The sequence below is a fragment of the Leptonotus elevatus genome, chromosome 3, assembly GCF_054856555.1.
Source record: "Leptonotus elevatus isolate MCC_2025b chromosome 3, RoL_Lele_1.0, whole genome shotgun sequence".
Lineage (NCBI taxonomy): Eukaryota > Metazoa > Chordata > Actinopteri > Syngnathiformes > Syngnathidae > Leptonotus > Leptonotus elevatus.
In genome coordinates, this window is record NC_141241.1 from 15,912,840 (window position 1) to 15,938,193 (window position 25,354).

General features: G+C 39.5%; 1 protein-coding gene across 2 annotated transcripts in view; it reads left to right on the forward strand.

Annotated features, from left to right (window-relative positions):
• The first annotated feature begins 3,862 nt into the window (after positions 1-3,862).
• Positions 3,863-25,354, forward strand: part of tcf12 (transcription factor 12) — a 65,437-nt gene continuing 43,945 nt past the window's right edge. The window contains exons 1-5 of one of the 2 annotated variants that reach the window (XM_086071432.1): positions 3,863-4,088; positions 5,443-5,531; positions 5,710-5,782; positions 9,680-9,753; positions 13,511-13,613. In XM_086071432.1, coding sequence (XP_085927558.1) covers positions 5,460-5,531; positions 5,710-5,782; positions 9,680-9,753; positions 13,511-13,613 — 322 coding nt within the window. In that variant the 5' untranslated portion in view covers positions 3,863-4,088; positions 5,443-5,459. The remainder of the gene's footprint in view (positions 4,089-5,442; positions 5,532-5,709; positions 5,783-9,679; positions 9,754-13,510; positions 13,614-25,354) is intronic. The other variant, XM_086071433.1, reaches the window with a different exon arrangement.

The window sequence follows — 25,354 nt, forward strand, 5'->3', positions numbered from 1 at the left end:
TGTTTGACAACACTTGCCTTCAAATGGGTTAAAAAAAAGAAAAAAGAAGATGAGCATGTCTTGTCATTGAAGAACAAGGAAAATCTTAATGCTATATTATTGATAACTGGTACCACTTGCCTTGGCGTACATTTGTACTTGTTTTATAAGCACATTTGGTTGACAGGACAGAGTATACAGGACTGAATGTACCTTTTCCTTTTTTATTGTTCCAGGTTGTGTTGGGCTTTTTCATTTGTGGATGCAAAATGACTAAAAATAAATACCCAGAGAAAGCATCCCAGTGATCGTCACAATCAGGCTCCTAGAAGCAACTCAAGCACTGTGTCACAAATGAAGTGTATTTTCCTTAATCGGTGCAACCCAGAGGTCAATTTGCATGCAAATAACAATAAAATAGTATAAATTAGGCTTAAAGCTAAATTTGCATTCTTGACTACACACATTAGCTCACACAAAACCGTCTTTATGTGTTATTTCTGGCTGCGGGCCACTGTTTGCTTCCTGTGTGTGAAGCTCTGAATAGTGCCAAAGATGTTACAAGTTTACTCCTTTCCTCTCAGTATAATGGAACTCACGCAGTAAAACATCTGGTTAGGACCGGAGGGACAATTAGAGGTCACCACATGTTGTTTTACGTGTTGTATGTTGTTAGACACATTTGATTCCTGCAAAAATATCTGAGTGCACCCATTCTCTTACAACCTGATAAGCAAGATGGATTGCTTACAAACCTGTATTATCTCTAGTCCATACACCTAGCAAATATTCTTTCTTGGCATTTACTACACAGCGAAAACCACCAAAGTCTAAAACAATATTTTCTGGTTGACTCCTGAGGAAAGGAAAAATGAACAATAAAAACAAAAAACAATTTTATTTCCATTTTTATGGGGAAATTGCACAACCTTGTGGAGACATAAGGGGTCTTCAAGGATTTAGCAAATACCTGTAAACGATCAGAGGTTATCAGTGTCAAGGAAGTAAGACATGTTGAAGACCTCTGTATTTAGGAAGTAACCAAATTTTCCTTGTTGTTAAATTATTATTATTTTTTCTTATGTCTCTTATTACGTCATACAAGATGAACTCCAATTTGTGTTTCACTTTTGAGGCATATTTTAACCAGAAACTGTTGGTAAACTTTACGATTGTGTAACTTTTGATCCATTGATATTGCAATAGTTAAAAAAATAAAAATAAATTCAAGTATGAATTTAAGAGGTAAGCAGCTGTGTGAAATGGTTTGTACATAACATATGGAATTAAACGCTGACTTCGTGAAAACATTTGGTGCATTTTGGGGGGATGACGGCAGCATAAAATGGTGCAATAAAATGCTTAGCGGAATAAAAGTGCTGTTAAATTCTTTGTAGAAGCCAAATTCACTGCAGTCCCTGTGAGCTCATCCATCACTCACCCACCCTTTTGCACTGTTTCCTAGTTTCGTTGGCTCGGGTCATTCAAGGACAACTGTGCTCACGACAAAGCAGTCATGAATCCCTACTTAAAACAACAAAAACACAATATTCAACAATAAGAAGAGGAACAAATGATTTCCACAATTAGCCATTGGCAGATTTCAGCTCACTTTGTGCATTTATGACATCCCAATTACTGTGTTTTCGACAAGTCTGTTTATCTTAATGCTAACAAACAATGCAAAATGTCACAGACGGGTTAGCAAATAGCAGCAGTGTCACAGTGTTATACTTACAACCCAATGAAACAACTGGACACACAGTGTAGATAACAATACATGCATTTTCTTTATCCTCTGCGAAGAATGACTAATACTGTTTGCTGAGCAATTATGGCCGTCTCCTTCATGCATATTCATAAGTGTACACTGTACAGTACACAAGTATATTATACTTTACCCAGGTGGCCAAAGTGAGCACACCAGAAGGAGCAGCACAATGTCCAATGAGTCAAAGTATATTAAAGTGGCAAAAACGTGTAATTCTTTACATTGTCATTACTGTAAAAACATTTTTTAAATAAAGTACAATATTATAAAATACTTATAATCACCTGGGGGGATATGAACTCGTGGCCACAGATTGAATGAAACTCCTATATCAAACCACCACATTACTTCTACTTTACACACAGTGTATTTTGCACAAGTATTTGTACGTCTACAGATGGGGTGTATATTTGCCACCCCCGACTAACACTAATCAGTACCAATGAAATGCCTTCAGCCAAAGCAAACATGAAACTGACTTCACTGCAGTCCCCTGGTCTGGTTTCTCGCCAGCGCGGAGGAAAAAGTAGTCCCAAACATTTCGTGCCCTGCGACGTGCCAAAATGATTACCTCGGAGCAAAACAAAAAAGGGACGTTGCACTCAATGCTTTTCATACGTTTGGCATCTCGAAGTATTGAAGCAAACATTGCCAATCGTTCTGTTCTTAAGTTGGGCAAAAAGTACAAATTGCATGCTTGTTCCCTTTTCACACAAGTCTACAATTTAGGTACTGTAGCACCCTATTGTGTCCTTAACCCGAATATGTGCTGGAACGGCATTTGACCGTTTTCTTTATTTTTTTCTTTCTTTCTTTCTTTCTTTTTTCCTTTCTTTCTTTCTTTCTTTCTTTTTTGCTTTAACTAACACTGTGTGGTCAGATTGATTGATCACACTACTGAAGTAGAAGTACTCAACAAAAGACTGATAAAAGTAGAAGTACTCATTCAACTTGTACTTTCTTTAAGTAAAAGTAAATACAGACTGTGAAATGTACTTAAGTACAATAGTTATTCCATAATTGGGGGACAATTTAGGTGCCAACATTTTTTTAAAGGACCATTTATTTTTTAATGATTTTTTAATGTTTGCAATTTGCATAAAAAAACTTTAATATGAATAGATTTTATTCTGCTAATAATAACGAATCACATTAGTAACAGGGTGAGTTACATTGGTTTGCAGGGGCAGTGCTCCCATAATACAGATGACGTACTGTGGGCGCATCGGGGCCACACTTGAACAAAAGTTTTGGTGCACTAAAAAACTGGCGGTTGCAAGGGTTGAGCTTCGTCCTCGCTCATTTTCTGCCTTATTTTACATCAGCAACCCGCCCAGGCCCCCCATCTACATAATAGTTTTGGTACATGAAAAACTGGCGTTTGCATGTCATCACTCACTGCCATCCTTATTTTCCGTGAATGAATTTTTTTATTTTGAAATAAGCCTGCCAGCCTGGCTCCTGACCACCCGGATTGGTTCAGTTTGCTGTCTATATTGTAAATGGGTTAATGGGTTGCTACCTCTAAATTGAGGGCGGTCCCTTGGGGTAAAATGGAGGAAAATTATAATCAAATAGCTCCGTATTGGCCCCAATGGAGGAAAATTATAATCAAATATCTCTGTGTTGGCCCCAATAGACACTGGCCCACCGGGCATCTGCTACCTATGCTGGATGGCCAGTCCAGCTGTGCTTGTCGGACCTATTTCGATTAAAAAAATTTTTTTTACTACAATTGCGGTTTAATTTTTGGGGATAACCCTACATAGTTGTTTTATTTATTTCATGGTCTCTTTTTTTTTTTTTACGTTGCACGACGTCATCCGTGGATGTTGGGTGGATAAAGTAAAGTGTTATCAATTGTATGGAGTCAAGAGTAAAACGTCGTTAGAATAATAGCCAAGTCAAGTACATATACATACAACACTTAAGCAACAGGGTATTTGTAGTTCGTTACTTCCCTTCACGGGATTTGATGACGCATATTGGTCGTCGACAATAAATAACCAACCGGGCCACCATCGATCAAGCGAGGTTTCGGAGGCGATTAGCCGAGATGAGGCGCGTCCTCGCCGGCTACAAGGAGCAGCATCTCCCGCTGAGAAGGAGTACCATGTCCCCGTGCTCGGCGGAGGGATACACTAACCCCATGTCATCTTAGTGCTGAGGCACTCGCACAGCAAAAATGTCTGCCTAAGGGAAACTCTAAGTGGTACAAATAGAGCATATTTCCCACTGCCATTGCTGTTTAAAGGCTCATTTCACTCGTGTAGAGGCGTACCCCGAGAAAGCGAGTCTTCACCAGATCACCCTAGTCGGAAATTCACTCGGAAAAAAGGTAAGATATCAGGGGGGACTTGGGCGAAATGGGCTCGGACCTGTGAAAGAAGTTGAGAGTTGAGGAGGACTGTAATTGCGTTTTGTGTTTTGCTGCCGAGATTTCATATTGTCGCTCCTCCATTTCTCTTTTTGTACATTTAAACAATCATGAATTTGTGTGACACTCGCTGGAATGAGGCGTTTTTCTGTTCATTTAATGTAGAAAAAGCGCCCTGACAGTGAGTCTGCTAGCTCGGCTTCAAATCCTTTTGAACTCGTACTGTAATTGCGGCTAGCGATAGCAACTTAGCAATGTCACTTGTAACCTTATAGCCCTTCTTTCTAAAAGCATTATACACAACTACAGTGTGTGTTAAACTTATAGCCCGTGTGTCTTTGTAACAACGTGCAGTGTCTGATGATCAGAGAATATGCAGGGGCGCGATGCTCCTGTTGCTGTTGCATGTCTTGCCTTTAATTAACATGGGGAATGCATTTGAATGTGCCTAAAATGTCTGTATATTACTTATGACATACCGGCATTGTTGCACATGAAACTTTACCCCCGCGGCGAGGATGCGGCTCATTGTGCACCACAAAACAGCTAAATGTCATTCCGGCACCCAGAAATGTCATGACTTCTCCCAAAGTGATCAAAAAGACACTCAAATGTAACTTTTTTTTAAAATATAGGTCCAGCAAAGTTTGTTTACATTGAAGTGGCTCGTATCAAATTTGACCAGTCTCTAGTCTACTAAAAACGGATTTTAGATTTACCTGTGCGTGCGTGCGTGTGTGAAATCAAGGAAAACTACATGCCATAAATTGGTGTATTTTTTTTAATGGGACAGTGATAACAGTGTTAAAAAGGGAGCTATAAACATTGATGAGAACTGTATGTGTTCCACCACATTTGCTAATGTTATCGCGGAAACCTGCACATGTTAATCTTTGAAGTGTCATGGGGGAATCTCGAAACAGTCTGCATATTTGTCAATATGCAAATTAACGTTTTTTCAGAATTTTTTTTCTGATTTGAATTGATTATTTTTATTTTTTTTAAAGAAAAACTCACGTAGAACTTGAGCCAACTGCACTCACATTAGCTGATGCACACGTCACTCACCAGGCTAAGCCCCGCCTTTTAAAGTCACAACTTGTCAGTTTTTTTCCCGTCTGAAACATTGATTAAGGGTTTATTAAACATTTTTAATGTCAGAAAAAAATATGTATTTCACAATTTCATATAGACAGTCACTATGAGAATGTCAAAATTGATCTCTCCATGAAAAATGAAGAGTGGGGAAGGGTTAACAAAAAGACCCAACAGTGATGTGACCTGACGGGAGCGTGTTTGTCTGTGTTCCCTCCAGGTCTCAAGCTCGCCAGGATGAATCCTCAGCAGCGGATTGCCGCTCTCGGAACGGACAAGGAATTGAGTGACCTTCTGGATTTCAGTGCGGTAGGGGACACTTTCCAGTCTTTTTGCAATGTGGGTGTCTCCCAGAGGTGTTAGCACTTGAAGCATAGCTCAATTCATCAACGCACATTGATTGTGATCCCTGATACTTACCGCGGCACTTGGAAGTCTGCGGTATGTGTTGATTTCTGTTTCATTTAGTCTGCATTCATTTTCACAGATGTTCTCTCCACCCGTCAACGGAGGGAAGAACAGGCCGACGACACTTGGAAGCAGCCAGTTTAGTGCTTCAGGTAGGACCCAATGGTGATTGGAAGTGTTGTACTGTATATGTGTTACATATACAGCCCACTTTCTGTAATTCCACGGCTGCTGTTGAGTGCTGGAATGGCTTGAAATCAATCCTAAAATTGCTTGAATTTCATTTTGAAATGAGTGCATCAATTCTAAGTTTGAATAGAATCCAATTTCACTCACATAAACCAGCTTGTTTGCTTATCAGAAAAAAAAGTGGGCGGGTGCAGCAAAGGCGGGAGAAGTGAGTGATTGAGATGGAAAATTTTGTTGTGTGCCATAGATGTATGCAAATGTTATTTAATATTATTTAAGGTCTTTGTAGATTGCACCTAGCCCCACCGAGGGAGTGATAGAATCGGTCTCAGTGACTACGTTTACATGCAGGCAATATTCGGGTTATGGTCAGAATTAGGGTTTCTGGAACAATTGGAATAACACGTTTACATGCGCAAGTTACCCCCGTATACATGGCGTTTGAAATAACCCGATGTAAGGGGACGAAGCACGGACGACGTCATGTCAGAAATAGACGTCATTTCCGCTTCTAACTTTAAACGGTCAATAAAATACATTATATTTATATCACTCACCACGCTAAATGCAATAGTCGGTTTCCTACTCGCTCCAGAAGTGTGGTCCTTGTCGGTACATGCCAGAAGAGTTAAAGATAAATAGCATCTAAATAGCATGGGTTGAATACAAATGGTGCAACAAAACATGTAGACAGACAATCTACTCAATTTAATACATTATTTATCCTTTCCAACAAATAAGATTAATATTAGTGCCATACTGGTGAGTTTAGAGTAGTTAAGAAGTTTAAATGAGTATATCTTTCTCTCCGTCTCATACAACAAATCATCAATTCCCCAGAAATTACAGCTCTTGCAATGTTGGAGTACCTTAACTGACAAACAAGATAGTGTTTGGTTTGGTTTGAACAAACAGAGGTCAGATTTCGCTTCCTTGCCGTGAATGCGACAGGACATTAAACTGAAGCGTATCTATTGTGTGACGCCAGAAGAGAAAGTCAACAAAACAAGCACTATGTTTTCTGAGAGCATGTTTTGTGTGCACCCACAAAGCCCTGTTGTCCTCAGTTATCTGGGAAATGAAAGACACACATCGAGGGGGAACTGAACAAAAACACAAAGGCGGGAGAGCAAAGCTGTCATCCATGAAGTGAATTGGGACTGGAGGATGATTTTTTTTTTGTGTGTCCATCCTCGGAAAAGCAAATGAAGATATTCCTCCCTGATGGAATTCATACAGTGAACCCTTATTTTAATTTTAGGCTAAGAGCCAGACTGAAAACAACTCACCAATTGAGATTAGAGCAAAGGGTCTATTTAGTATATTTATGATAAGCAATGTACAATAAACTACCACTAACTAACGTCTCGGCACTCTGAGCACATGGCTGGCTTCAATTTGGCTTTTCGCCAGAGGGGTCGCAAATCTGCAAAAACTCTGTATGTTGTGACATGGACCTTTAAGTCAGGGGTGCCCAAGTTCAGTTCTCGAGAGCCCTTATCCAGCCTGTTTTCCATGTTTCTCTCCACTAACACACCTGATTCATGATCAGGATCGTTTTCAGGCTTCATCAAAGCTCAGTGATTAGCTGATCATTAAATTCAGCTGCACTGCAGGAGGGAAACATGGAAAACAGGCTGGATAGGGGCTCTCGAGGACCGGACTTGGGCACCACTGCTTTAAGTTGACTGTCAAACTAAACATAAAAAATATATATTTTTTGTTTATTTGGATGGATGATTCTGTTTCATTTAGGGCAGTGGTGTCAAAGTCCGGTCCTCAAGGGCTTGAATCCTGCATGTTTTAGAGGTTTCCCACGTTCAACACAGTTGATTCATATTTAAGCTAACCAGCAAGCTTTGCAGGAGCCTGCTAATTATCCTGATCGTTGATCATTCAGGTGTGTTGGAGTAGAGAAACCTCGTGACTGGAACAGGTTAATGGCATTTCCATTCATTTCAATGGGGAAACATAATGTCAGCGCATGGATTTTACATATGTTTATCTACTGGTATTAAATAGTGTCACAGTAGCTTTATTTCAGTCAATGACACAGTTGGGTGCAATGGTTTTGTGATGTGACTGTACCCTCGCTTGAGTACTCTAGAGTTTTCCGCCATGAGCCTTAATATCGCCAATGCCAACGTTTCAATACATTGGCACAGCTTGCCATGGGGAATGTGAAAGAGTACTAGCTGCAAAAAAAATTATGATGACAAAATAAACTGCCGAAACTCCAAAGTATATCTGGCCGACTGCAAGTACATCACTCCTGCGGCCCGTCTCCAGTTTGTCCTCCTGTGTTTGTGATCCTCAAAGAAGGGAGAAGCGCCTACATAAGTGATTGTGAACATAAGGCAAGGGAGTGTGCAGACAGAGGTGTGGAAATTGCCTGGAATGAGAGTTTGGACTATTGCATCTCAGCCGGGCATAGCTAGATAATTGAGGCAGAGCGTAACCGGCAAGACATGCCACAGAAAGATGGATTGGAAGAAAATATATATTCCCAGGGCCTTTGACAGAGATTCATCACTTCTGCCTTCCAGCCGTGTTGATGATGCATGTTTATGGGGCCATTGACTCTTCAGTATAGTTGCTACTGATGAACGGCTGGTGTGAAGCTGCCTTGGTAAAGTTGCTGAGACGATGAACTGTAATGTGATAGGAGACTGTTTTCAAACTGTTTACACACGATCATGCCTTATTGAAGAAGTAATCAAATATCAAATTGATAATGCCCTACTTGATGCAATAGTGTTAAGTCATTTAGCCAGACAGCGGCCCTCAGGATGTATTTCTGTTCTTTGGCTTCATTTCTGCGTCACAGCAAGATGCATGATGTTTTGGTATTGTGTTACTTTTCACAACATCTTTGTGTTATTAGGCATTTTTCTATTTGAAGACAGAGTTCAACAAATTCGATTACATTTTTCTGAGATGTGCAAAATAACATCAGGGACAATCAATAACTGCCGTTACCGTAAGCACAATATTGCCACAAGCAAGACAAACATTTAAACATATTTGACTGTCTCACCCAAATCAGATTTTTTTAAAATCAGATTCAACATATGCCAGATGGTCTATCGCTGTAATTTTAGTCGCCGTTATTGATTTTATTTATTTATCTGTTTGACTTTGAGACATAGAAGTTTACTTTCCTCTTTGAATGGGTTTGAATGTTTGTGTGACAATGTTGTCTCTTGTATTTGACATCTTATGGCACCATAACATCCACCGCAGACTGAGAGTTGCGGCCCAAACCCGACTAAACCTTTACATTGTGGGGTTTGGCAGCAAATTTTCATAAGTGTCTGAATCTTGGCTACTACTTTTGCTGCGATTTATAATTTAAGTGGCTGGTAAACGGTATTGCAATGTCACAGATGAAATGGCCAATCAAAAATGTGCATCAGCTTTCATAATTTTTTTTTTGAAAAACATCCACGTACTAAGAATTAGCAATACCCAGCAGGCCAGTATATTAAATAATTTATGCATTCTATATCATAAATATTCAGTGGACCCCTGCTATTCGCGAGGGATGGGGACCGGGCTGGCTTGCAAATATGATTGACGTCCATTAGAAAAACATTGAAAAAACAATTGAAGGGAAAATCTTGAATAAGTAGAGATTAACCCCCAGAAAGCATTTTACATGGAAACAGTGGTTTAACATTTACCCCATAAAAGATGTCTTAAGATCAAACCAGATCTATAGGAAAACCAATGTAAGTTGGACAATACATGCCGTGTACAGGTTGCCACAGGCTGTTGCTGTGCAGGATTCGGGCATATGCACATTGGAGCACGAGTTAACTTGACTTGTTGACAGAGTTGTGCTTGTCTTTCCCTGACAGGTATGGATGAGCGGACCAACCAAGCATCTTGGGCCCCAGGTGGCGATTCAAGTCCTTCGTACGAACCCTCCCGGGTAAGATAACCCGCACCTTAACACCTCTGAATGCCCTTTCTGCTCTACAGCACATCATTTAACAGTCATCAGGCGGAGGTGGTACATTGACAAGTGAATGACCTGTAATAGACATAGACCTGATTGATGTTCTGACGGCTGCTGGATATCTTTTATTACTTGGTTGCTTTGTCTGGTAAGATATTTTAACAGCTTCCAGGAAAAAAAAAGTGTGAATCTAGTATTATGAAGTTATTGAGGTAGTGTTATTTTTTCTTCTATGGGAGGTCTTTGCGATTGTAGAATGTCTTACCTGGAACCATCTCTAATTGCTGTTAAGTGCTTGGGAACCTGTGGTTAGAGTGTGCAGATGCTGGTTGGGGTTCATAAGAGTAAACCGCTATATTAAAGTGAGACGTGTGAACCGCTCTCACTCCTTGTTTATTTGCCCCTCACACATTGGTCGTTCTCCATGTCCTATATGAATTTCATTTAATGTCAATCTTCTGTCACTTTCTATCAGAATTCAGTTAAATGTCAGCGCCACTCTAGCCGTGGTGCCTTGTTTATTGCTCTGTGCCCTTCCCGAATGAACATCTACAGGCAATGGTAACACTGGCAGCTTGATTTGAATTGTAAGACAGAGACGCTCGGGATATATTTGCTCCAGGTGCATTTAAATGAATGTTTGTGACATTGCAAGGCACAGCATCAGCCAGCAGACAGCTGTTTACTCCATCAGAAGATGTACACACACACACACACACACACACACACACACACACACACACACACACACACACACACACACACACACACACAGCTGCATAGGCAGTTGACACTGATACTGAATTGTTTTACATAGCCTGGGAAGAATTATGACACGTGAATTGTTATTTAAGTCTCATGTGGCATATCTACAGTAAATACATTTCTTGACAATATCATTAAATACGTTTGCACAATCTATAAGCTCCTTATACAATTCGAGTGAATATAGAATAGATTCCAAAACACAAATACAAATGTATACAAATACAAACATATACTATATAATACTAAATGATTCGATATAATTTTTTGTGGGATAGCCGAATACCAAAATATTTGATAGCTGTAGCCCTACATTCAACCCTGAATTAGTAGTACACTAAACTGCTGTTCTAGGGGAAATCCACAATTGACGCTCTCAAAATGTTTTGAAATTGCCTGTACAACTGTACCTAACTGTACCTCCATGCTTTAGTTTTTTCTTTGAGGTCTATTAGCATTTGGCACACCAGCTTAATGGTGCAATATTTCCACCAACTGATACTGTATTGTCCTTTCCCTGCAATGAAACCAAAGGGAATTGATTGCGGCTGGATGTTGTGAAATGTGCTGTTGCCATTTTGTACTCATATTTCAATTTTTGCTCGTGTCTCAAGACAAGAAGTTGGCCACGTCCCTCTATCTCGAAAAACCCTTTTCAAGACATCACTGTATGCCACACGTCTATAAAGTCTGGCTAAATGTTAAAAAAACAACAACATACTTCTTAAAAATAACACAATTTTACTTAATTGTAATGTTGATAAATAATATTTTCATTATGACTTCCGTCATTTGCAATGCATAATTTGATGCTCTTTGCAAAATTCAGGTGTACTCGATAAAGAGGACATATTTAAAGCACGAGAGAACGCATTACCAGTCACTGTGCTGATATTGACAGCAATGCAGACCTGTTCCATCGAGTTCACATGAATTTTGCAAAGTGCATCAAATTGTGTACCAAAAGTGCCACAAAGAATTCTTGTAATTTCCACTAAGGGTAATCTTGGTTCCCCCAACATACCAAGTTGTTAGTTTGTTGAGAACACTTTAATATGCTTCATGACACCATTTACCAGTTTCCTATTAGCCGGGACTTTGGTGCCATCTTGTGGCAAAAAATAACCCCCGCAAAATATGTGAGTTTTTCAGCAAATAGCTGAGGAAAGGATCCACCAAAAACAAGATGTGAGCTTGTGAATAGGGAACTGTAATGTTTGATATTTTTGCCCAGGAGTTTCAACTTAACAATACTGCATCCATAAAAGTAATATTTGGGGGAAAACATAGGAGAATCCCCCCCCCCAAGACTGAATCAATCGATGTCTCTCCCAGCTTAAGGCCTGAGACAGCCAAGCCGTCCTCTATTTTGTCTGCTACAAAGGAAATCCAGACCTTCTCTGCACTTGTTTGAGCCACGAGTGTATGTGATCAGTCGACTGTGAACAGTCCCCAGTCCTGCCGTGCTGACCTTGGCTCCCAGCCAGCCGCTGTATCCTGGGCAGCTGTGGCTGTAGGCTGCCGCCTCTGCAGCACGACACCGCCTCTTCCCCCCCGGTGCCTTGCCCCGACTTGATACTGGACCCCGCACGCATCCATCATGACCGCATGTTCGCCTCCCAAGCTGCGGTCACACACTCACCTGGGATGTAGCGTCATGAGGGGACTTTTTAAATACTGTGATTGGGGTGAGCTATGGACTTCCTACTGCTGCGGTAACCTGACAGTTATTTAGCCACTAGTGCTACTAGTGCCCCGTGGCAGCGATGACAGCATGTGTTAGCGTCTTGTATGGATGTAGGCCACTAGAGTTTGACGAAGGTTCTGTGATTGATGATCTTACAGTTCCAGGGGAGCAAACACAAGACTAACCATTATCCCTCCCGCCTCCTTTTTCCTTCCTTTCTCGAGCAACCCTGCTCGCCTTTTCCTGCTTCACACTGGTAGTCAAAGACCACATGTAGAGAACTGATTAAATTGTCTATTACAGGCAAGCGCTTTATTGCTTTCTTTTATTTAATTATGGCTATAGTTTGACGTCTTTTCCTGGTTCTGCTGCAGTGGAGAGAAATGATCCTCACGTTAGTTGTGGCCTGTAAATCTGAGTGAGTGTGTGTATGTATGTTTGCTCGATCTTCTCACAAGGCTTTTGTTGTCATTGAGGCTGTTCATGGTGTGATTAACAGTGTGTGCGGCCTGGCAGCAGCACAATAGGGAATCTCATAGGATTCCCTCCACACAGAGCAACCCTCCGCTGTCTTTGAAATTCCTCCATCACATCCACTGACGAAAAAAAAGATGGATAATAAGATTTTTCTTTTTTTTTTTTTTTACTGTGTATTGGATTCAAAGGGTATGAGTTGGCCAAAATAAGTCTAGAAATGCAAGCCAACTGCTGTTTGCGATCTCCCTGGTGGTGGCTAATGCAGCTCGGGGAGTTGTGTTTGACTGAAGCACATAAGGATTTGGGATTAGGACAGTAACAGCGAGTGTCTTTTATTACTTTGGACCCCGAGTTTCCAAAACCATGCTGTGGACGATATTTAGACCTAAGCCTCTGAAGAAGATAACTGTCATGAAAAGGTACTGGTAAGCTGTAGGAGGAAAAAAAGCATTTTCCTTTTCTTTCTAAAGCTGCAGGTTCCTGTGAATGATGTCGGATTGCATCTTTCAGATATTCCTTCCACTTAACACTTTGATACTTTGAATGATATTTTTAAATAGAAAAAGTTACATTAATTCAACTCAAAAACCCATGTTCAAGTTTGACGCCTGTCAGCAAGTCACATAAAAGACCAAAAAGACTTTATCTTATGATTATTTAAAATAAATAAACTCCTTACTCATTAACAGTATACCTAACTGATTTTGTAATAGACTTCTCCGGCTACTCATTAAGCATATGTCATAGGACTCAATTAGTGAAGTTGCCCAATGTGCTTAATATTGTGATCTCTTCCCTCAGGGTTTCACAGACAGCCCTCATTATGGCGATCATTTGAGTGACAGTCGATTAGTGTCCCATGAAGGATTGTCCCCGACACCTTTTATGAACTCCAACATAATGGGTAAGTAAGTGATTCTCTTCTGCTCACTCTTCTCGTGCCCTTTGGTAGTGGAAAGACATTGTGTTGAAAAAAAAATGCCTTGATGACATGAAGGGCACATCATTCATCAGAAGGCAGCAGTACTGAGTGACTTTCCAGGCTACTGGGATGTTTTTTTCCCCTCTCCTGCCGTCTTTATTCCTCCGTTAATCCTCTTCCAGTTACTGCAACTCCCCTTTCCCTCCTGCGATGACCCTCCCCCAGGCTACAAGTCACACCATCATAAGAAGCTGTCTTGACCATCATAACGTCCCTAAGCAACTAACATTGTCAGCAGGGAGGAGGATGTGGGGTTAAACAAGACCATTGCATTTAATAATAATCCAAATCTGGTCTAGACTATTTACTGTTGCTTGGTTTTTATTTCTTATTTTATTGTTCACTTAATTGGATCATCTCTGTCTGTAGTGTGGCTAAACTAGACATAAAACAAAGAGAATTACATGTTGTTATTTAAGCAAACCGCATAACCTGGCTTTACGAAAGTCTGCTAGCTAAATGCTAAATGCTAATGCACAATGCAAAATGCCATAGACGGGCTAACAAAACTAGCATCATTATAACACTGTAAGCAATGGATATTTGAACACAAACAGTGCAGCAACACATGTAGTCAGACAATAGAATACTCACAGGCGTATTTATTTTTCTAATATTACTGCAGTTTGTTGAGCTTAGAAGAGATCATGCCTTCATTATGTAATATGTAAATGATAGTAGGCTACTATAATTATAGTAATACCCCCTCGATGCCACACACCAGAAACTGCTGCAGAATTTGAGGGGGAACGGTTTACAAAATCCACGGTTTGGTTTGGTTTTGTGCTCACGGTTTTCGGTTCAGTCCGGTTTGCAGTTTTTTAGAAAAATCAATTATGTCTTGGAGATAAAAGTGAAAGGGTATATTATTCACAGCTAATTACTATGATTATTATTGTATTATCATTTAAATTATTAATATTAATATTATTATTATTATTCTATTTATGCTTGTGGCATATAGTGGCAGGCATAACAAATAACTGCTCTTCAGTTGTATTGCAAACAGTAAAACCAACCTGTGTATCAGTCCGTTGCTATTCATACAACAGACTAAATCATGGTTACCTGCAAATATATCAGTTTTGTGTTTACCTATACAAGCCCAGATTTCACACTAAGTACATTTGTGACTAAACTGAGTTAAGATTATTTTTTCAGTAGGAAAACTTTTTATTTTTGTTTGCTGTTTTACTGTGAATTTTTTCTGCAAAATAAGTGCTAAATAATGTTGGAAAACACTGACTCCTGACCATAGAATTACTCTCAGATCAAATTACAATTATGCTACTATAAAATGAAATGACTAAATAAGTCTTTTTTGATGGACATAAGACAAAAATGTGTCATAATTCATATCTATTATGGATAGAGTAATGTTTATTTTGTTATTATTCCCTCTACATGATGTGTGAATGAGCTCAACTCATGCTCTAAGTTGCTACAGAACTTTTAGTCATCTCTTCATTCACGTTATTTAACACCACCACGCTGGATTTTAAATGAAACGGACAAGATGTGCTTTAATTGCAGGCGTCCACCTTTATTTTGAGGGTATTTGCGGTATGGCCAACATTTGCCTCCCAAGTATCGATACCCAAATCCGACGTTGGAATGCGTATCGGGGACTACGGGGGCGAGCGTCGGCTAGCTGCTTGCTATATGTTAGCATCGAATATCCTCAGGTTAAACTAAGCTCAGTCATGAACGTAGTGATTTCCAGCTAGTTGTAATTCCAAGGTAAGTTTTAGGTACCAGAAAGCTTGCTTGGGATCAATAAAGACTCGACAGCAATGCCTTAAGAAGTAGCCAGTAGTCATCTTAAAACCCGAGAAGCCTTTACGCGCCTTGCTGCATTATGATTGTCTGTCGCGTCGTAAGAAGGATATGACACATATCCCATAATGTGCGCCGTAACCATGGACTGGAGGCGCTCCCAGCATGCTTTGCGGCGCTAAGGAATGAAATGTTGTTTAAAGTACATGTTCTGTGTTAATTATTTCTTTAGTTAGTGGTCTAGTTTTATTAATTATTAGTTATACTAACTAGTTTGGTGCTATGTGGTGATTTTAGTTTTGCTGTGACACCATGATTGTGCATGATGTGGAATAATGACTAGCCTACATCGTGTGGAGTTGAAGTGAAGGTAAGCGGGATCTTCTGCTTACAGAAAGTAAAGTGTGAACTGGTCCACACGATCTCGTGAGCGCCACGTTGGGTTTGCGCTCATGAAAGGGGACAAAAAACAAAACAAAACAAGAGTTTTGCGTGAAAAGACCGAACGGAGCGTAAGCGGACCGAACCGAAACTATTAAACCAATCGGCTTTGTCGGTTTTCAAAAACCGTTCCAGCCCTAGAAGAAAGTCACTTGTGCTGTAATCAGCTTGCTAACCTTGACCTCATGCACTGCACGCTGCCTAGCAGGTAGACACCACATTGCTCATGTTTATAGTGCAATATATCGACAAGACTTTCGTCAGTTTGTTTTGTTAAGTGACATCATCTGGCTCACATCAGATGATGTCATATTCAATTCAAAATTACGTCAGCATTCTCTTAGATTCCACATACAGTATAATCGGATTACTATTTTTATAAAGGTTGCCTGTAAAGATGACACCGATTTGGACATTTTTATTTTTATTTTTATTTTTATTTTTATTTTTATTTTTATTTTTATTTTTATTTTTATTTTTATTTTTATTTTTATTTTTATTTTTATTTTTATTTTTATTTTTATTTTATGATGCTCTTTATTTTTTTTATTAGTGATGTCAGTATTCATTGGGTCATTTTAATCTACTTCCTCTACTGTATGTTGTTTCGAGGTTCTACAGTAACATTCAGCAGTCGTAATTCTCCACAGGGATACAGAGTTCATATCCCCAACAAGAAATAGTTAGACGTAATTACCTAATGTGATTTTTTTAATTCTTGTGTCAGATGGATGAAGGATGTCTGGTGGGATGTTGGGAGTGCTTGCTATCAAGCAATTTGCCTAATTACCACACGGAATAAGCTCCAACTGAAGGAACTGAACTCTGCCCTTCTCTGTATTGCATTTTGGCTGGTGCTTAATGTTTTATAATTATTTACCTATTGGACTGACCTAATTTTCTGTTAAGTGTGGTTATGTCTTGTATTGTTTAACATAAAGACAATGAGGAGAAATGTCCGATATATATTACTACTACGGGTGGTAGCAGAATAGAAAAAATGTCGACATACGTTCGATGGTAAATAGGTTGTTTAGAGACATAGAGTTGATGTAAATCTAGCACGTGTCTTTAGCAACCCTTTCAAACATTCAAAGTTCATCTTCATCCTCACTATGTCTTTGCATTAAATCCTTCCATCCATATGCTTTATAGCCATTACGCAACTGCTGAGTTGTAAATTTATAGTCACGTTCTCCCTGGTGTGCCTCTTCCATATTACACATGCAGCTTTGGCTCTGCACGCTAACTAATCATCTTAATGCCGTCATCAACACACACAAATAGGCACATGAATCATACGTCCACATGTGAACTCAACGTGACTACCTGTGACAGACTGAGCTGTTCTGTAGATGCCCACTGTACATGTACACATACATTGGTTGGCGAGAGACTCCCTGTTTTCTACACACAGAACATTCACTGAAATGTTGTACACACTAGTATACCATTTTTGTCTCTGTGTCACATTAACATGTATTTCTGGGTTCAGGGTCATCACCATATTTCTATTACATCACTATGATGGAATAACAGAAAAATACTTCAATCATTGAGACCCAGGGGTCGGCAACCAAAATTATTCAGTCAACTCAACTAATTTCTCCCAGGAAATTATATACTATTTTATATACCTGATTTCTTGTGTGTTGTGGGAACTCTTGTTGCCAATTTAGGCATGTGTGTTTCCCCAAAATCCTGGTTGCTTTCTAGCTCGTCCAACCTAAAGGGCATTTTACATTTTAAAGTTACATAATAAAGTTAAATGATATAGAGAGCTTGGCAGCGGGCAAAGCGAGTCATTGCGCTGTCTACTGCTCCCTGCTGTCTGATATTTGTGAGTACAGGAGATTATTGCAAACAAACAATCCAAAAATGCAATTTTAGATTTAATCAATTGATGGCAAAATGCCACATGCAAGCGAAAAACATGCCGTGGACGTACAGTAGCCTCACCCTTCCGTTTGGTGACTTTGTCAGATGTTTCATCACTATGGACTCCCCATTGTGTGTCTTTATGAAGGCAGATGTCATGTGCTAGTGCTGCCTCCCACGAGAGCCTCCTCAGAACCAGACTATAAAGGTGACAATTCGGTGGCAGAAAGTAGACTAGACCTTAGACCAGCTCACAGCAGGTGTAAATTGTGGCGCAGGAGGTGAAACGCAATTTTGGTGAATTTGATCGAGGTACAGGCAGATGTTGTCATTGTATTTCATTCATAAATATGACAACAGTGTTCATTAAACCCTCATTGTAAAACTCAATTAATTGAAAGCGTCATTATTATCATCATCTTGATAATATTTATTAAAACACCCCAGTTTGAGGGGATGTGCCCACTTGACAGCGGTGATCTGTGATGACCTTGGCCAACTTTACAGTTCTGCTTGCGGTTCCTTATGAACGGGCTTATAAAATGCACCACCAAACGATGCCGTGATAGGCAGCCTGCTCGTGGGTGTGACTTTGGATGTGTCTGAATGGCACTTGATGACTTTTGCGTTTCAACTCTTCACTTAAACACAGACACAAACAGTATCCACATTTACTTGCCATACCTGCATGGTTTCCTCCATGAACTCATGTTAAGTGTTGCATGAATGATTTTAAGTGGCAAGCGCAAAATGCACATATATATCGCCAGTTCACATGACAGGAACAGAGTGTTGCAAATGGAGGACGAGGTGATGTGGTGCAGTACAGTTTAGAGGATGGAACCGGTCATTATGCTGAGCTGCAGGGTGTGCTTATCTATTACCGAGGTCAGTGGAGCATAAAGAGCTGAAGACGAGCTGAAAGAGCGCAAATCCTTTTTCTCCATCCCCACGCCGCCCGCATCTCGCACGTCCCCACCCTTGTGCCTCTCTTGGCCCATCTTGGCCTTACCCGGCCTTTCCCTCCTCAGGCCCCGACCCCCAGCAGTTGACTGGGGAGGCGGGCCAGCTGCAGAGGATCAGCTGTAGGCTCAATAGGCCTCAGGGGAGAAGGGGCTGTTTCTTTATAGTGGAAATAACTGAGATTCGACCAAGATATGATGACTTAATGAGTCTCTAGGAATCAGCTGGAGGTCACAGCATCATGGTGATTATTATCACTGCAAAAATAGTTTTTTTCAAAATTTTGAATGAGCTATGTGTTCTCTTGGGAAATTAGTAGAATACGAACCAGGGACAAAGCTACATTTTGTTTCTAATGTTTCATTGGTCCAGCTAGAAGAGCGCCAGTGCACCTGCATCAGCTCCTAATCCAGACTCCAAACACCTGCAAAACAGCTTACTCCACGAATATGGCAGACATGCTGTTCTGAGCACTATATTTAGCCACTAGAAGGCTAAATTTTGCCAAAGCTGTTTGGGAGTTAGCACCAGGACATATTACTTATCACAAACATCTTGAATAAAAAAACAACACTAATTACATGTGGGTTCTCTTCTAATTACAATGCATTATGTTTAGTCAGTCAACCTACAAAATTCTCATGAGAACAGCCTTGCTCGCTCAGTGACCTCAAAGTGGTCTATCTTAGGGATGCACAATAATATCGGTGGTCAATAATTATTGTTAATTATTGACCAATTTGACATCATACAGATAAACCAGATAGTAAAGAAATTCGCCGATAATAATAAACTTGCCGCGCTGGGCCATCTGTTGTTTGTGGCTCAAGTTGTACCCAACCCCTCCCCTCTCCTATGGTAGTGTTGCATATTTGTGACATCATAATGCGCGCGACCTCGTGTTCACAGAAGATGCATCATGACGACATGGCAGTCGCCAGTGTGGACTTTCTTTACTGTGTCTCCCCAAAATGTTACCCTTGCAGTTTTTTGTTGCATTTTTAAAACATGACTCTTTTGTTTTGGCAAAGTCAAAATGAGTTACTGGTTGTTTTTGAAGCAAAGATATCGTTAAAATTCAGCTTCATGGTACTTTACGCGTTTCAATGTATTTTACATGTTAGACTTATAGGACTTGAAATTATATCTGTATTCAAGTTAATTTTGCCAATCAGTTACTGACATTGGCACTTTATAAATTATTGGGTTATCGGTATCGATTGAAAATAGCATAATTGTGCATCCCTAGTCTATATAATAGACATTTTGATAGAAAAAGCTGCTTTGTTTTGGTGTAAGGGTCAAGACAATGTACATGATCAAATTTGACGAACAATATTTTGTTCTGTAAATGCTTTTTAACGCACCAAGTTATGCGACCGAACACGACTGATCTGTTGCTCACCATGTGGGATTTGACCACTAGTTGTCGTGTGCGGAGGACCTACGATCACTATTTTGCTGTGATTCAAAATTGGAATCACTAGTGAATGACGTTACAGCGTTGCAGATGTAACAACTGATCAAAATTGCACGAGATTTTACAAAAATATGTTTCCACATACTAACTGTAAGCAAGACCAAGCCAAGCCGTACCAATACAGTATGTCGCTATATTTATATTGTCAGACAGTATATATGTATGGCTGTTGCCCAAATGCACAGAGCATTGAATCTGGTGATCAATTATTGCCAGCACCCTCTTCCTTAATTCTTGCCTGTTTCCTCTCTTTGTGGCAATCCACTTCTTACTTGACAATCGCTCCATGTTTTTGTGGTTCACATAATACAGTACAATATACTGTACGTGGAGCCTCAAAACCCAATACAGGGTTTTTCCATTGCAGCACATCTGTAGAAGTGCGATGCTTAATTGCTTGGTGTGCGGCTAAGAGTCGCTAACTGTAATTTTTTTGCGATGGTTCTAAGGCTGCTTAACTTATGTACTGTACATTAAAATACTCCCACCTAATTTTATGTTTTTACAATTCTATATGCATTTTGTATACTGCTTGTTTGTGCTGTTGAGGGTCACAACGAACCTTTTTCCAGCCGACTTACTATGGAAGGCAGCCTTGAATGGCCAGTCAAACGTGGGGGTTTATGAATCGGTCACTGAGTGTGATGTCATGTACTGTTTGTGAAACACTGACCACAACACACTCATTGGCCACAATTCTGTAACAGAATTTCAGCATTAAAGCTGGAATTTAGGTGTTTTTGCATATATTTAAAGGAAGTGGCTAAGCTGTTTTTGTGTTTAGTGGTTCGCTTGGAATGTGTATCCCTTGTGTTCGAAGTTGGAACCACATTCCAAAGCCTTGTGTGTATCACTCATTGTCCTTCACCTCAGTTCTCTGTTGTTTGGCTTTCCAACAGTTGTTTGGCATCTGATACCAAACATTGACACATACTTGATGTTTCATGCTGACTGGATCGTAATATTCAGCTGGGACAAACGTTCTCAGCTTGTTAAATGTGCACTGGTTCCCTTGGACAGCTGGTAAAAGGGATGCAAGGGGACATGTTAGCAGCATCCATTACAGTGTTGGTGTTCACATGGCGGGAGATGTTATTAGGGAGTGCATCACCTCTCTCCTCTTAAGAGAATGGATGTGTGATTATGAAGTCATCAGCCATGAACCTGTGCGGCTTTGGAGAAGCACCCCTCCTCATGGGTCCTCAGGGTGCCATTGATTGGTGACCATGTGTTTGTGCCTGATAGACTGTGAAATGGTGTGTTGCTGCACGGCTGTGTCACACCTGCGGCCCACCAATGTGATTGATTGGTTTGGTCATGTGGAATGTTCCCATCTGGTCCACAGTAATGCATTCCCCCCACCCCCCACCCCCCACCCCCCCCCCCCTCATTTGTGAATAAAAAGCACAGGCAGGAGACTAGCGGGGCTTGGGAAAAAAGGCAAAGGCCACGTGAAAATATTTTTCCCCTTCCGCTTCCCTTTTTTCTTTTTACCGTTTGAGAAAAAAAAAAAATTGACCAAGGTTTGGCATCTGATTATCTGAGAGTGGGATAAATACCATCAGGAAATCAACATATCTAACAGAAATTGATTTTTTCAATGCAATCCATGCAGCTGTACATGTTAAAGGAATACCTTTTAATAGCAGCGCAGATAATCTTTTGTACCCCGAAGCCTAACGTGTATTTTTAGAGCAGTGAAATGATGAATAATGATGATTTGCACATTAAGCCTTTGAATCACTTAAGCAATCCAAAACAAATGGTGGTTTAATCAGTTTCCACTACATCTCAGGACAGATGAAAAACTGTGATTGCCAGTATCAAGCATCAAACAGTCATGAAAAGGTTAATGCATTACAATTACGAGATGGTTTAAATGCCATCTGTGTTGATTATCGGACACTAATGCAACAACCCTTGTTATTTTATTTCTCATTCTTGGATTTCCCCCGGCTTGATTTCTCTTAACCCTGATCCTTTTTCTTAAATTGATCTAGTTATTCTACCTAATGGCTAATTACACATCAGGCTGCTTGAGCAGATCCATTTATCTTCATGGTACCTAATAATCAGTGGCATTTCAACAAAGGGGGGGAAAAAATGCAAATTAGAACTCATTAACATTTGCTCTTGCTGTGTTGAATAAGTCATTACTGACAAGGCCGTATGCAGAAATGGATGTTGATCTTATGACAAGGGAGACATGTTTCCTAGAGTACATGCACTTTCAATGCTGGTCTGGATTTCAGGGCGGAAGCTGATTTGATGGTACCCTCCCTACCTCCCTCCTCTGCTTCCACCATGTCCACATTGACCTAACCTTTAATCCAGTCAGCTTTCATTTACCATCTAACAGAGCTGGTAGAAGCATCAAAAAGCTTTGTACATAAGGACACATGGACAAAAACTCTTAAGGGAAGTAAACAAAAGGGTGATTTCAAAGGTAAGGGGATTGGGACAGTACATCCATCTAACACAATTTACTGAATAAAGCCTAGGGAATCACTGTTTTATGTTTCATACATCAGTGATCAGAAGTTCACAACAAAGGCCTTGTCTTATTGAAAATGATAATAGTGTAAATAAAGACCAAATAATATAATGGTATGTTATGTGTAGAGTTTAAGACATTAGTAGTGATGTAATATAAGACGTTTAGTAGTAATGTAAAACGATTGTGGCAACAATTCATCAGTGCTTTCTTATATTGGCTAATTCTCAACAGGAGTGCGCAACATAAAACCTTTTTTTTTCTCTCCATAGCAATAAATTGTAATGGTCAACCCGTCGCCATCATAAAATTTTGATTAACTGGCTGCAATGTTATAAGTAACATTTTAACATGCTTAGTATAGAGCGGCAGAAATTGGCGCGATGGTGGTGAGCCCAAAATAAATATTCCGTAAAAGACAGACAATGCTCAAAGTTTGGCATTATTTCACACTTGAAAAGGGAAATAAAAGGTCACGTACAAGTATACTATGCCAGCCCGTCTGTGATCGACCACTCAAGCTAACATCTCAATGTTAGAGAGATGAGAATGTATTGTAATGCTTCCACAATTGGTCAAGTATAAACACCAGTGCACTGTCAATCACTTTATTGAACAAATATGTAACAACTTACACATTCATAAACGATGGTCACAACTCACACCAAGTAAAGCCTAACGAGTTAATAGTCAGCCAACTACCTGACCTTTTGCAAAACCTATACTGAACTGAACCCAATTTTCTTTTACAGAAACGCGCTATTCGTGTCGTGTCTGGATGTGGATACAGAGACCACATTAATCCAATATTCGTACAACTAAAAACTTTAAAATTCAATGAATTGATGGAGTTTAACCTCCTTAAAATAATGTATAAAGCCCATCATGAATTTTTATCAATTAACATGCAAATCAAAAAAAAAAGAAGAGAAAGTGAGTACAAATTAAGAGGAACAGATTTTTTCCAAACCCAAATACAGAACAAAACAAAAAGAACGATGTATTTCAACTCAAGGTGTCAGTTTGTGGAATAATCTGGATTATAAAACTAAATCAGGCTATTTGCATATATATTTTTTTTATAAAAGCTAAATTACTGGAAAAATATATATAGCACAAGGCAATGCTCTTGAATCATTCTGTTTGTTACCATAATAGCATATTGACTGCTTAATGTCATTTATTTTGTGTTGATTATTATTACTATTATTGTTCTTTTTAATTTTTTCTTTTCTTTTTTGATCAGGGGCAGATACCACAACTTACACTTCTTTCTGCCCCCTTTCATTTCTTTTTTAAAGAATGAAATAACATTTTTGAATTGAATTGAATTGAAAATTGAACTCCATGCTCTCATTTTCTGACGACCGCATTACACACTAGGCCACGCCTTTTACAGCCATAAATGCTCATAGTCACAGATATTACAGTAGAACGAGAGGATGGTGATCCCAAATAGACACTAATAATACCTGTGCCTCGCATGTAAATTATTATGTTGAATAATGCAAAATCTATTTCTACTCTATTAATCACAGAAAAAAATCAGCAGTAAGGTTCAATTTCTATTTCTATAGTCAATGGGTATTTTCGGCTTGTATTTGTAAATTGTACACTTTTGTTGTCACACACCCCCCAAAAAAATCACAAAGTTACAGAACTAAGCTATAGTCAGTCTTGCAAGATTTGCTGATATATTTTATGACGTCACTGTGGACGTCAGTTTGGCCTGGAATTTATTTATTTATTTATTTATTACTTTTGAAACATATTTCTTAAGAAATGTTTGATTGAACTCCAATTGTATGACTTAAGGTCCATTCAACTTAGGATGGTTTCACAGTGTTTTCATGAGTTGTAAAATATATTGACTTTAATTTCAATTATATTCAGTTCAGTTAAGACAATTCTATTAATCCCAAGAGGCACTTCATTTGCATCTTCCTTGTCTTGACAGTCAGCCTCACCGACATCAACCAAATTGATTGTTAAAACATCAGAGGAGCCATTAAAATGTCATGGGACAAATGATCATGATAGACATTAGTTATCATTCTAATTGTCATTTTTATAGCGATATTTTTTCTTATTATTTAGACGGCTATGAAATGGGAGCTATAACCCTAAGACATTGGATACCAACAACAAATGTGAGAACAATGAGGGAAACATTGAGTTGATGTGTGTGTTAAACTAATTTGGTTTCTTCTACCTTAACAACATTTCCCCATCCTGCACTATATGTTTGTTTTCACGATCTTGGCTTTCTTTAGAGCAAGGAAAATCGACTCGATCGCTGGATTGGGGGGGGGGGGGTGCTCTTGGACTGTATCTCACGGGTACTGAAGCATGCGCTCTAATTGCTTGTTTTTGTGGTGAGGGTTTTGAATTGATCCCTGGAGAGTTCTAGGTCACTACCTCTCGTGTTATCAAAATATGTGTGGCTCAATAGAATGCCACACTGTGGTGCGGTGCAGCCATGAGATCGATAAGCACACTGAATGACTGGTTGGCTTTGACTTTTTATCACCTAATTCAGTTTTATTTTTCGCTGCACAAAGTGTTTAGGTTGTTTAATTTGAAAATTGAGTTTACATTTTTTTTCTTTAAATATGTAATGGCCATTTTTTT